The sequence below is a fragment of the Pyrus communis genome, chromosome 16, assembly GCF_041283825.1.
Source record: "Pyrus communis isolate YQ-2024b chromosome 16, ASM4128382v1, whole genome shotgun sequence".
NCBI classification, from domain to species: domain Eukaryota; kingdom Viridiplantae; phylum Streptophyta; class Magnoliopsida; order Rosales; family Rosaceae; genus Pyrus; species Pyrus communis.
In genome coordinates this window covers 14122883-14135530 of record NC_142580.1, presented here as the reverse complement: position 1 = coordinate 14135530, position 12648 = coordinate 14122883, and the positions used below count along the sequence as shown (strand labels likewise).

The following is a 12648-nucleotide window of genomic DNA, read 5'->3' as shown; positions in this document are numbered from 1 at the left end:
CAAGGTACTTTATACCAGCTCCAATATAATTGTTTTATTACTGAAAAATGTGAGATCAAACTTAAAATATGGGTGAAACAAAATTTAATCACAACTTTGATCAGCCAATGATGCTAAGACTCTACTCTTGATGCCTTAGTATCCAACACCCCAAAGATTTGCATCACAAAATAAATTATGGTCAAGATTGTTTTTGAGAAATAGAATTTTTTTTTTTTTTTTTTTTTGTTCAAATAGAAAAAGAAAATTGTTAAGATTATCAAATGCCTTTGTTCCCAAGAAAATGCTGAGATGGCAAACTACTAAACAGACCAACCGTATTATCTTAACAAACAGTACCCATGTAGACATGTAAATTTTGTTGCATGCAAATGATGCATCATAAAGCTTCATGTGGCATATGACTCATCACAAATGAACAAGCCAACAATGACATGTGACACAAGTCAAGCAAAGGAAGCTCAAAAACATTCCCAAAATTCGGCCAAAAGGGGGAAATACCCCTTAAAATTGGCAAGGGGTCCAAATTGCTCCCAAAACCGGAAATAAAGCTAAAATATCTTCACAAAACAAGCAAGAATTGAAGATTGCTAGCAAAATAGGCAAGAAAGCCCTATAGATTTCGGCCAAGCAAGGGAAAGTGGCTGAAAACAAGACACAAAACATGCCTAAATTCTCCCATGGACAAATCAAGACACAAATCAAAGGCAAATCCACCCAAAGGCATGGCTTTGGAAGTCTATAAATACAAGATCCCAAGACAAGCATAAGGTCGACAATTTTTATATTCCAAGGCCGAAATTCTCACATTGAGAATAACCTCTGCCAAAACTTTGAAGACTAATACACTGCCAAAGCTCTCTTCAAAGAACACACAACCGAAGCCGAAGCTTTCTTTCTACCAAAACCAAAGCATTCCCTTGAAGAATCAACAAGCACCGATTCCTTCAAGACTTTGTTGCATGCTTAAAACTTGTAATGACGTTCGATTCAAGATCAAGTCATCAAGACCCTTGAGCCAACGAAATCCTACATCAACATTACATTTGCCCCAACTTTGAGGTGAAGACTATCTACACATTGTTTCAAGCTCAAAACTTGAAGCAATTGTTCAATCGTTCATCCAAGATCAAGTCATCGCGACCCTTGGATCAACAACCTATGCATCTACATCAAATTTAAAGACTGAATCAGAGGAAAATTGTAAACAAAGATTGTAACCCTACAAATTCATCAATACAAATCTATTTTGTACACGTCTTCTCATTTCATGCGTTATAGAATTTTTGTGTTTACAACCTAATCCTAATTATGCTTAAGTAAAAAAATTACCCCTAACTGCAACAGGAAAACCCTAAAAAAACAAAGAGCAGTAGACAATCACATGCCTCGTCCTAAAGTCGCTCTCACTGCCTCACCATTGAACCTTTCACAAGACAACTCTTTAAAACTTAACTTTTCTAGTGTTAGGATCGGCTGCCCAGTCTAAATCAGAGAATGCAATAATAGACTGATCTAAGGATGTAGAATATGTAAGACCACAATTGATAGTACCTTGGACATATCGAAGAATCCGTTTCACTAGAACATAATGGCTTAACTTTGACCACACATCATAAGAGGGCATGGGAAGAGTATGGGAATGGAAGGGCAGACAATTCACCTCCATAGATATATACGACAATGAGGGACCTACACCAATGACAGTACGCCCAATATAATCAAGCAGTCTCACAAAACCTTCAATTACATCTGAAAACGACTTGTCCGCGGATCCCATTATCAAGCAGTCTCACAAAACCTTACTATGATTTATGAGCGTCCCTCATAGTCGTCCACATATTCCATTATCAAGAAGTGTATCCACAGCCTCTTGTACGTATTTCTCCATAGCTACCAGTCAGCCAAGACTCATTGTTTTGAAAGCTACGAATTTATAACAAAACATGTAGAAGCAGGCCGCTAAAGGAGAAGTGCATAAATTGGTTGCCTTGCCAAGCTAAACAGCTAAACTCAATGGGAGGGACTCAATGGGAGGGACCGGGTAGAGATGTTTGAGACCTCATCACCTCCCTTACATGGCTAAAGGCCCTACTTAGAGAGAGTTCTCTGGGGATAAGGAACCCAGTTATTTCTTTCCTCACACGATGAACATAGACACACAAGCAATTGACAGAGAATGAAGCGCATCATATACAGTCTCACCTTTTTCTTCGGATAAGTTAACAGAAGCAACTGCTTTGATATAGTAACATCTATGAACTCCCTGTCAGTAACACACGATTTGCAAAAGCTGACATCAAGCAGACGAGTTCAAGACACAACCAACGTACCCAAAACATGAAAATTCTTGATTTTGCTATCAATATATAATGTGGTATGCAGAACACTCAATGAAAGTGCTAATGCTATTCCAGCCCTCTCAATATGAACGATGCTCACAACAGAAATAAAAATAGTTTCATCTCGTCCCATATTAAAGATTCAATGGATTCAACTTCAATTTCACAGCCAACACTTCAAATTGAAGACCAGGTAACTTTATCACAGTAAGAGATCACGTAAACACAATAAAACAAAACAAAACAACACAAATTTGATACGCCACGTAATTTACAAAAAAAAAGAAGAAGAATTGAGCTGCAAATTACCAGAAAACACAAGTCCCAGCTCCCCCCTTGTAGCCCACAAGCACTTTCGCCTTCTCCTTCTCCTGCACAATGTACTCCTGAATTCGCTTAGCTTTCTCTGCCATTTCCGCAATTGCCTCCTCCGTCTCATCAATGATCTGTTGTGGAAAATTCCTCTCCAAAAAATCAAACCACTCCCCAAGCGTCATCTTCTCCGAGTCACAGCTCTCATTTACACCTGAACCACTCCCACTTCCATTGACACCGATTTCACCACTTCCACTTCCTTTCTCACCCTTTTCACCACTCCCACTTCCATATTTACCCTTTTCGCCACTCTCTCCTCTAACATTAAACTCTCTATCTGCCTCTTCATGTCTCTCTTCCTCCAAATTCAGCCCATTCGAAGCCTCTTCCTCCTTAACATCAAGCTGATCACACACTGATACCTCCTCCGGTACATTTTTCGTCCTCCTTGCACCGACATGGGTCCTTTTCGGCTCAACGTTCACTCCTTCACTATCTACACCAGAGTTCTCTGGAATCTTCCCCAATTCCTCAATCCTGGAGCTCCGAGTTTGCCTTGTACTCACCTGCCGTGCCAAGTTTTCCTCCGCAGGCTTCTCCTCCGCAGCTTCACTCTTCAAAACCCTAGCTCTGGGCGGTCGGCCCCTCCCTCGTTTCCCTGCGACCTCAATTTCCTCAACATTCGCTCTCTCCACCTCCGCTTTCTCCTCGCCCTCCTTCGCAACCCTACCTCTCCGTCTCCGACTCTCCGAAACCGGCACCGCAGTAGCTTCCGCTGCGGCCGCCGCACGCCTAGGGTTCCGTCTCAGCCGTGTCTCTTCGTAGCCGGCGATCTTCACCTCGACGGAAGTGTACTCACCGATTTTGATTTCGTCTCCGTCGGTGAGATCCACGGGCGTATTTGGGGGGATATCCGACCCATTCAAAACCGTGCCGTTTGAGGAGTCGAGGTCTCGGAGAACCCATTTGCCTGATTCAGATTCGATGGAGAGGTGCTTGGAGGAAATGCCGGAGTCTTTGATCGGGAGGTTGTTGCCCCGAACAACGCGGCCGATTCGGACCTTGGATCCGGGTACGAATTCTAGGGTTTCGCCCTTCCGTGGACCTTGAACCATTACCAGTTTGAGAGCTGAAGGCTCCATTTTTGGCAGAGAAGAAAGGAGGGAAAAGTTTTGAGTTTTTGAAATGCTTTTTAGAGTGAAATACAGGCACGCAGAAATGCTTTCAAATATTTTGAGGTTTTTCTTTCTCTCTCTTCCTTAAATTTATGATCCAAAGCTAAATTCCTTTTTTGTCCTCAGAACATAGATATAAATGTAACAAAATTCATAGCTACGTTCTAGAATTCGATTTGGATCTTACTTTGCCAAATTCAAAAGTCGAAACTTCACTTTTTAAAACTCAAACTTTGTTTCATTTTGTCTCTTGAAACTTAATTTTGATCTCATTTTACCCCTAAAACTCAAAAATCGTAATTTACGCTATAAAACTCAAAATTTGTTATACCCTACTTTAATTCTATTTTGTGAGTTGGATTTGAAAGCAACAGACTAATCAATTTTTTTTTTTTTTCTATTTTTTTCCATCTTTGCGACTCAAGCACAGCAACCAAAATAACGTCCACATTCTTATTTTATTATTTTAAACTTAATATTTTTTTATTATTAAGTGTTAACGCATGGTAGAGATTTATAATCAAATTTATTAGCACATGTGGCATAGCCTTATTAGGTGGTGGATCACACATGTTTGGCGATTTTTGAATTTCAAGAAGAATAGAGTCCACAAGTCATAGTAAACGAATTTTAAGTTTCAAGAAGTACAGTGATGAGTCTTTTCAATTGTAGAGCCAAAGTATGATCAAAATCAAGTTCTATGGGTATGGCTAAAAATAAGCAAAAAAAATAAAAAAAGTTTGTGGCAACCACCGGACAACGGCAGTCGGAAGTTAAATTTTGATGACTTTGTTAGAGGCCTAGCAGACGCTGGATGTGTAGAAATTTTCTATGGTCATGACAACAAGCTAGTTAGGCCAAACCATTGAGCCGGAATCCCGCTTTTAGGCCCAAAAAAACCTCCACCCCATCTCAATCTGCTTCTGCCGCTCTCCCAATTCAAAATCGGAAATTCACAAAGCCATTCTTGTAAGAAGATTATGTACAGTCACTACAAGAAGTGTTTGTTTTGTACGGAAAGTTGTGCATAAAGTTCATTCCTTTAAATATGTGCTTCACATTCACCCCAAAAGAAGTTTGTAAAAAAGAAAACAGTCAAAACAGATGAGCATGAGTTAGTAACAATTTAAACGCCGCTAAAAAAATTTCACGATAGGTACACTTACTGGGAGTGAAACCTCTCGTTTTGGTGAGGACAAGGATGATGTCACAGAAACTTCCAAGTGGGGCGCGTGGCACTTGTCAAAGGCATTCCAATCTCTAAGACGCCCTTCATCCATTTAACCCGGCTTACAAGTTCCTCCAAGTCCAGAATTGCAGCTTCTAATGTATCAGACTTCGTCGAATTTAAAACTATGTTCCCATCCGTTTTCATTTTCTTCAACGACACATTGTTGTCAACTCTATCTTCTCCGGTTGCACTTCTTTGCATCCCCTTTGGCTCACTTTTAACATGCGAACTTGAAACACTATCTGAGCAACTTGCCTTCGCAATCCCACTATCTGCCATATCGGATCCAACATTTACATCTGGTGGTGGTTTCTCCGTAGTTTTTATAGTGCCTAGAGGTTGCTTTGCCATTTCCTCTAATCCTTTAGGAGGTTGCAATGAGCTAGCAGACACGTGAGAAGAAGGTGAACGATGTGATGCTGTAGCAAAAGCTTGGAGACACCTACTTTCATCACCCACAGCATGGGCTGTACAGCTTGGAACTTCCCCTGCAACAACAATAATCCCCTCTTAATCAGATCCATCCTGCTGGAAAGAGAAATCAAAGACAAGATTCAAGAGAGGAAGTTAGGGTAACATTATATGTACTCTTCATCTTCTTCAAAATCATGGATAACTAACCAAAATTTCACTAGAACATTCTTATAGCCCTTGATCTGCTTTTCTTCTACAACTACTTGATATGGCACCATTTTATTGGTTATTCAAACGCTTCATACTTAGATCTGACTTCACCTCTCCACATCAGCCTTAACTGTGGGGGAATGGGACCGAGAAACATATAATGTTCGTTCCTTGGATACTTAGAACCCATAATTTGTGTTCAACATTGCATATACCGTCAAAAGAAAAAACATTACATAAACCTACAACAACATTAATACAGCACAAATCCAGTGTTCAACTACAGCTGGCCAAGTAACTTAAAAAGACAACACCACGATTGTGGGTAGACTGGTATAGCTTACAGCTTTCACTACAATCTCTGTATGGGTTCTACCTCTTGGATAACTAAAAGGTCAAAATCTTATTATGTATGAAGTCCCTTACCAACTCATCCCTTCAACTTTATTTTCTTGATACTGAGGATATATATTTCGCATTCATAACTCTCAAAGCAGCCTTTACTATTTTACTAATTAACTTCTTATTGCTCATCCAAAAAGGAGCTCTGTTTTCGCCAATTTGAGGCGTATTGAGTTGCATCTGAAACCCTTCAAACAGGATTGACAATCCCCAAAACCAACAAGGCTTGAGAAGATGTATGACTGTAGCAAACACTGAAGTTTCCAGAAGCAACCGTATTCCATCGAATTACAAAATTGTTTCCAGCCGTACTATCTGATTTGAATCTTTCTTCGTCAATTGGAGTTTAATTATTTACCAGGTTATAAACTGGCCAGCTATAAGTTAATAACTAAGATCAAATCACCACCTCATAGTCCTATGGAAAATATCATTTCCCTTAGGATCCATCTATTAGGAGCAAAAGAAATGGACCATTGCCTCCAACAGTCCTATCAAAGAAAAAAAATTCAATAACATGATGTACAAGTATCCATCTCCAATGGCTCCAATTTTATTTTATCTCAGTCAATTGTCACAAGCCCTAGATGTTGAGGTCAGAAGGCTAATAGAAAATAATAACATGCATGCATGTATATACGTTGTTGAGAAAATATGAATTCGTAATTGATTACCAGGCTTCATTACTCGAGCACAAGGATGCACACGTTCACCCTCCTGCGACCAAAAAGGCATTTCAAAAAAATTCAGAAATTGAAGGATAAAAGAATTGTTTTTCATTTCTTATTAGGACAGAATTTCATTTCTTATTAGGACAGAAAGCATCAAAACCTGCATGGTAGAAGAACCACCTAAACACAAGGTAGAAGTAGCTTTAAAATATCAATACAAAATTGCCCTAACACTACTAACATCGGTGACAAAATGGAATCTTTTTTAGCCAAAGGATTGCAGCATTTATCGTGAATCAGGATGATGGCCTGGCATTCATTTTTAGAAAGACATGAGGTATTGTTTCAACCCCAATGAAGAAGAAATATAACAAAAATTTGACGTATTTTTTTCAACAAAAGAATGCTAGAAGGTTAATACCCAAAGTGCAATACCAAATTAACAATGAGAGAGTTGTCAGCAAAAAGAAAAGAGTTTTGTAACTTCACAATTGATTTCATGCATGGCATTCATTTTTAAATGCCAATTTCCTGAAGTGACACGTCATCATCATCAGGTGATGGGAATGTGGATGCTCCTTGTCAGTTTCTGACAGTTCAAGCTGATCGAAGGTAGTATTTGAAACAAATGGAGAAGCTAGAATGACTGCTTAAGCAACAAATTTCTTGCTTAAGCAAGCCAACTAATTGAGCTCAACTCAGTTATTAATCAATTTAAAGTTTGGCAGAAATATCTGATAATTCCTCTTAAACGGGAAAAATAAAGATGCAGAAATATGAATGGGCTGCAGGTACCATGGGTGTGGGTACTGTCCAACCATTCTCTGGAGACCAATCCAAGGATGGGCGCAATTCCTTGGAAGAAACTTCATAGGAATATCCTTCACCATCTGGAGGAGGTGGCAAATCAAACTGGAAAAACATAGAGAATACCAATTAGTAAATAGAAGCTCTCTTTCACATCAAAGTAACTATAATTGAAGCAAGAAAATGCAGCTACATCTCAGTTGCACTAAACAAACATATTGCTTTCTCCTGATGCAAGAGTGTTATATGTTAGTTAACTCAGGAGCTCAAGTAACATCGTGTATTGCATGGATTTGTTATGAAGAATGAGAGGTCATAAAATAGGGTATGTGATTATTGGAGTTATAACATTTATAAACAGTGAGCAATTTGAAGGGGGGGGAATGCTTAACGCCTCATACAATGAACACATTGAGAACAAGCATGCTAGAGTAAGCATTAATATGTTGAGAGATACAACACCCACCTTAAAGCTCTCATTCCCCAATATTTCTGTTATTCTTCCAGACCAATAACAACCATCCTTCCACCAATCAACTAAATCTCCCACTTTCCAATCATCGTTGACAATAACCACCACTTCTGCTCTGGTATTGGCATCAGGTATTGTACTTCTATTATAGATGGGAGGAAACTGAGGACGCAACATCAATTGCACTTTTAATGACTTTGACTTCTTACTAACACCAGGGATTTTTTGATATACTCTTGTCCACTTCACTTCTGCAGATAAGAGCAACAATATGCAGAAATACAAAACATCAGTCTCACTAAAATATTTATTAAACTTGATAACCAAGAGGAAAATAATTCTTCAGAGATATATATAGAAACTAGGCAATGACTACCAGTGCTCTTGGTAATATTCTCTCTTTGTTTTCCATTCAAAACAAGTAACAATAAAAGTAGCACACTCTCGAACCGAGGAATCATACATGCATTTCACATACCATGTTGTTTTGGTATGAGCATTCTTACATAGTAATTACTTTAAAATACTTTTTTTAAAAGAATTGGTCAATGTGCAATTCTTACATGCCCTACAATCAAAGTGCACTTGATAATGTACAGGTCTATTAATACTTTTTTCTTTAGAAAAGAACAGGTCGATTAATAAACACAACAAACATAGAACAAAAGCGAATAAGAGTCTGTTATTTATACTGCCAACCAAAACTGTTTGAGACACCACGACCCAAAACATAGTGAACTTTAATACCAGAGCTAGCTGATGATATTGCCCCATTTAGCATTAATATGTTGATGTGGTCTATGGTCTTTGATGTGATCGAGGGCTCTATTTGAGCTGTCCAGGATTAATTACTAAGTTGTAATTAAGCTAATGATTAAATAGTCCATTTAGTTGAAGATTAAGTCAGCTGTATTAATCATTGAGTATAAATATAATCACTACAGTACGGAGATGCTTTATGTAATCATTTTACTAGTAATGAAATTCTGATTCTTGTTGTTGCTTGCTCATGCTTTCTACAGTGAAGGTTTTCTGATTTCTCATTCATGGTATTGAAGCAGATAGGTCCACATATCCGCATAAAGCTCAAAGGCTGCACATGCTCCACATCACCCAATATGTGTTATCCATGTGTTTGGCTTGAGTGTTGCCACACGTGAAGGCACGTGTGAGTGTGAAGTGTTGTCCCACATCAGAAAGCTAACGGACCTTGCATGTGTTTACAAGGAGTTGTGTCACTCCCCCTGTTGCCAATTGGTTTTAGGGTTCCTTCAAACTTAAGCCCCTCATACATGTGTTTGGCTTAAGTGTTGACACACGTGAAGGCGCATGTAAGTATGTGAAGTGTTGTCCCACATCAGAAAGTTAACGGACCTTGCATGTGTTTATAAGGAGTAGGGTCACTCCCCCTGTTGCCAATTGGTTTTACGGTTCCTTCAAACTTAAGCCCCAAAAAAATGCTCATACAGGAAACATACCCACAGATATCACTTACTTTCATCAGGAAAGTCAATATACTCCATGCTAGACGACAACCGAGCTTGTCTCAATCCGTATTCCTTTATCTGGAATATAATATAAATATTATCAGAGAGCATGGTATCATTTTCTCAAAGATTTTTATACCAAGCATAAACAATGGAACCAACCTCAACCAAATGTATGGAAACAATCTCAAGCTGAAAACATCATATAAATGCAAATATGGGCTTTATAAAAGCAGATGGACACCTTAAACCATAAGTCATTGGAAGTTACATCATACACCCAATTGTTTCAGCAGAGCATCTAATGGTATGAGAAGTAAGAGAAGATTGATGGTAGTATTGGTAAAACCTAACTCTGTATACGTAGAATAATTCAAGGTTGAGAAAAGTAAATCATGCAACACATAGATCTAAAGGCTTAGTTGTAATTGCAAAAATGCTACCTAACATTGCAAAGTAATCAGTTCTTCATTACTGGAAGACGTACAGATTTCATGAAAATAAAAATATGCAAGGAAGCATAGAAGGCTTAAGTAAAAACAACACAAAATCTACATAAAAAGAAAAAAAAAATCTTAAAGAAACGGGGAAAAAAATACCAACCATAATAATTCTCTTCAACTTACAAAGTTATAATAAACACCACTTTTATTGAAGAAGAAAGAAATACATAACAAGATGGATTCAACTTCCATCAACAGTATTACAGCTAAAAAACAAACACACACCCAAATCTTAACTATCCTTGACAACACTTAGCAAGTAGCAAATCAATCCAGATAGATCTGACTAAGGTACAACATTAAAATCTTTATAGAGTAAAGCCCAAAGTGAGCAAAGAATACAAATCTATACTGCAGTGAACTCAACTAATCCTCCTCCCTATTATCCCAATTTGTACCTGCCCCTCAAATAAACTACCATTTCTCTCTGATAATGAATATAGACCATAAAATACCAATGCTTGGTGGTTCAAGTGGTAAGGAGCTTGTTTCCCTTAAGCAAGGTCTCTAGTTCGAGCCTTGTGAATGGAGAAGCCAGCATTGGGAGAGCTTGCCCCCCGAATGGGATCCAACCCTGCTCGAGGGATTAGTCCTCGCCTACGTGCGGGGGATACCCTGGATTTATCCAAAATATAGACCATAAAATACGAGTAGTTTCCCCCAGCTGCTCTGCTAGCCTTCTTGAAAAAAATACCATGCCATCCCACCAGATTCTAGGCCACAGAGCATGCAACACTCAAGAGTTCACAGAGAAAGAAAGCAGGAGGCCAACAAGCATATGAAAACGTGTAGTGTAGAAAACAACCAGTCACACATTCATTTGCTTGCAACACATTCAGCACTCATTCATAAGGAATAATCCTTGTTTAATAAAACTTTCCAACATCAGAATCTTTTCTAATGAGAAAGCAAATGCCTAAGCAAAGAATGAGGCCTTTAATTACCTAAATGGTCAGCAACTTCTCCGTGTATGATGTTAAACAGAAAATAAACGAGCCCCTCTCATATATAGTTGAGAACTAATCAGACTTCCTATGTTGTTCGAGCTTTGATCTTAAGGATAAATCAGGAAAAGATTCAATATACTTAACCCAAAAAACCAATAATTCTTATGGAACCCTATACATTTTAGACCACGTATATATTTGCTAGTTTCCTACTTGGGTCTTAGTCATTTGGACTTGCTGCCACCAACGAGAAGCATACCCTTTCAACTAAAATGCTACCAACTTCTCATTCGCATGAAATGGAAGAACAATGTATTTAAAATTTCCTTCATGTTTATTTAACCAACCAACTTCCCCTAGTTATTCTCCACTAAATTCTGGTATCTCCACCTTAAATTGCGGTTCTTGAAATCTCTGCCAATAGTTGTCGTTGCAGGAATCTATCTAGAACATGTTGGTCATATGTTTGTGTTGGTTCCTTTGCCTACCAACGATCTTATCTAGTTGACAAATAGTACCAAGATTTTTTAACTCCGAATCTGAAAAGGCGTGATATACTAATACAACAACCAATACTTTGGTAAAAGGCCATAACTTGTCAAAATTCAATCTTCAAAACTGCAGTTTTGTCCCGTTACAATCTACTTAATGTTTCCGAAAAAACATGGATGACTCTTTCCATACTCCTAATTAACTTCTTAGCATTCCCACTTCCTAATATTATTTTACGACTATCAACACTGAAAAAGAAGAGACGAATACTAGAAACCGAAAACTAGTAATCATAATTGTAAGAAGTAAAATCTTCGAGTTCAAAACACGCTTGGAGCAAAACAAAATTGATCACCAATGGATATTTGCCAGTACTATTAACTGTGATTGTTACCTTACATCGGAACCACGCACCGCGATAACCCGTGATAAACGACCTGCATTCAACCTCTTGGCCAGCTTCAAAAGGTAGGCGATTCATGCCCATGATGATCCGTCAAAAACAATATACCTGCGACATGAACATTTCTGACTTGCATGCAAATTTTTTGGCGAAAAGAAAAATGCACAATGATTCGAACATAATAGTGAACGATTCACTACGGTAGTACTAAAAATGGGCAATTTCGGCGATATATCGAGAATTTGAGGGATCGACATGGAAAGGGGGTGAAGCCTATTTCTTCACCCTCCTTCGCCGATAGTCTGAAATATCAAACCTAATATCGCCAATAACCTGAAATATCGGGAAAATCGTAGTGAAAAGGCCTGAATTTCTGGAGAAATCTGACCTGTATTTCACTAAGCTCTGCGCAAGGAGTTGCAGAGGCGCGTGCCTCGCCGAGGGAGAAGACCAGCCGCCTGCAACCCTATTTTTCTATTCAGTCGATACGGCGTCGTCTCTTCGTTTGTTTACTACCATTTACCAAAACGATTATTTTCGTATCTATACTTTTGGAGGGGAGAGAGAGAAGGGGAGAGAGAGAAGGGGGGGGGGGGGGGAGGAGGGGACACTTGAAATTCAGTTTGCTTAGTACTGTTTTTCACTGTTTATAAACTGTTGTTTGACGATTTTGCCCTTTATTTGGTACTCATTCTGAACTTTTTAACGTGTATTGAACAGTAGATTTACTTATTTGCCCCTCCTATACACGTGTTGCTCATCGTGGAAGGCAAGAAG

The 12648-nt window shown here is 38.7% G+C and overlaps 2 protein-coding genes across 2 annotated transcripts; both read right to left on the bottom strand.

Moving 5' to 3' along the window:
* Positions 1 to 1028: 1028 nt before the first annotated feature.
* On the bottom strand, positions 1029 to 3903 carry LOC137733007 (SMAD/FHA domain-containing protein). Its single transcript, XM_088687750.1, has 2 exons — positions 2652 to 3903; positions 1029 to 1167 (listed from the first exon to the last, which is right to left on the bottom strand). Coding segments are annotated over exons 1-2 (1149 nt in total). The 5' UTR covers positions 3800 to 3903; the 3' UTR covers positions 1029 to 1166.
* A 932-nt stretch (positions 3904 to 4835) lies between these two features.
* LOC137732206 (uncharacterized) lies at positions 4836 to 12491 on the bottom strand. Its single transcript, XM_068471506.2, has 7 exons — positions 12260 to 12491; positions 11863 to 11979; positions 9535 to 9604; positions 8034 to 8290; positions 7556 to 7672; positions 6764 to 6806; positions 4836 to 5551 (listed from the first exon to the last, which is right to left on the bottom strand). Exons 2-7 carry the CDS (start codon positions 11953 to 11955, stop codon positions 5040 to 5042), a joined length of 1092 nt encoding a protein of 363 aa, XP_068327607.2. The 5' UTR covers positions 11956 to 11979; positions 12260 to 12491; the 3' UTR covers positions 4836 to 5039.
* Positions 12492 to 12648: the final 157 nt, after the last annotated feature.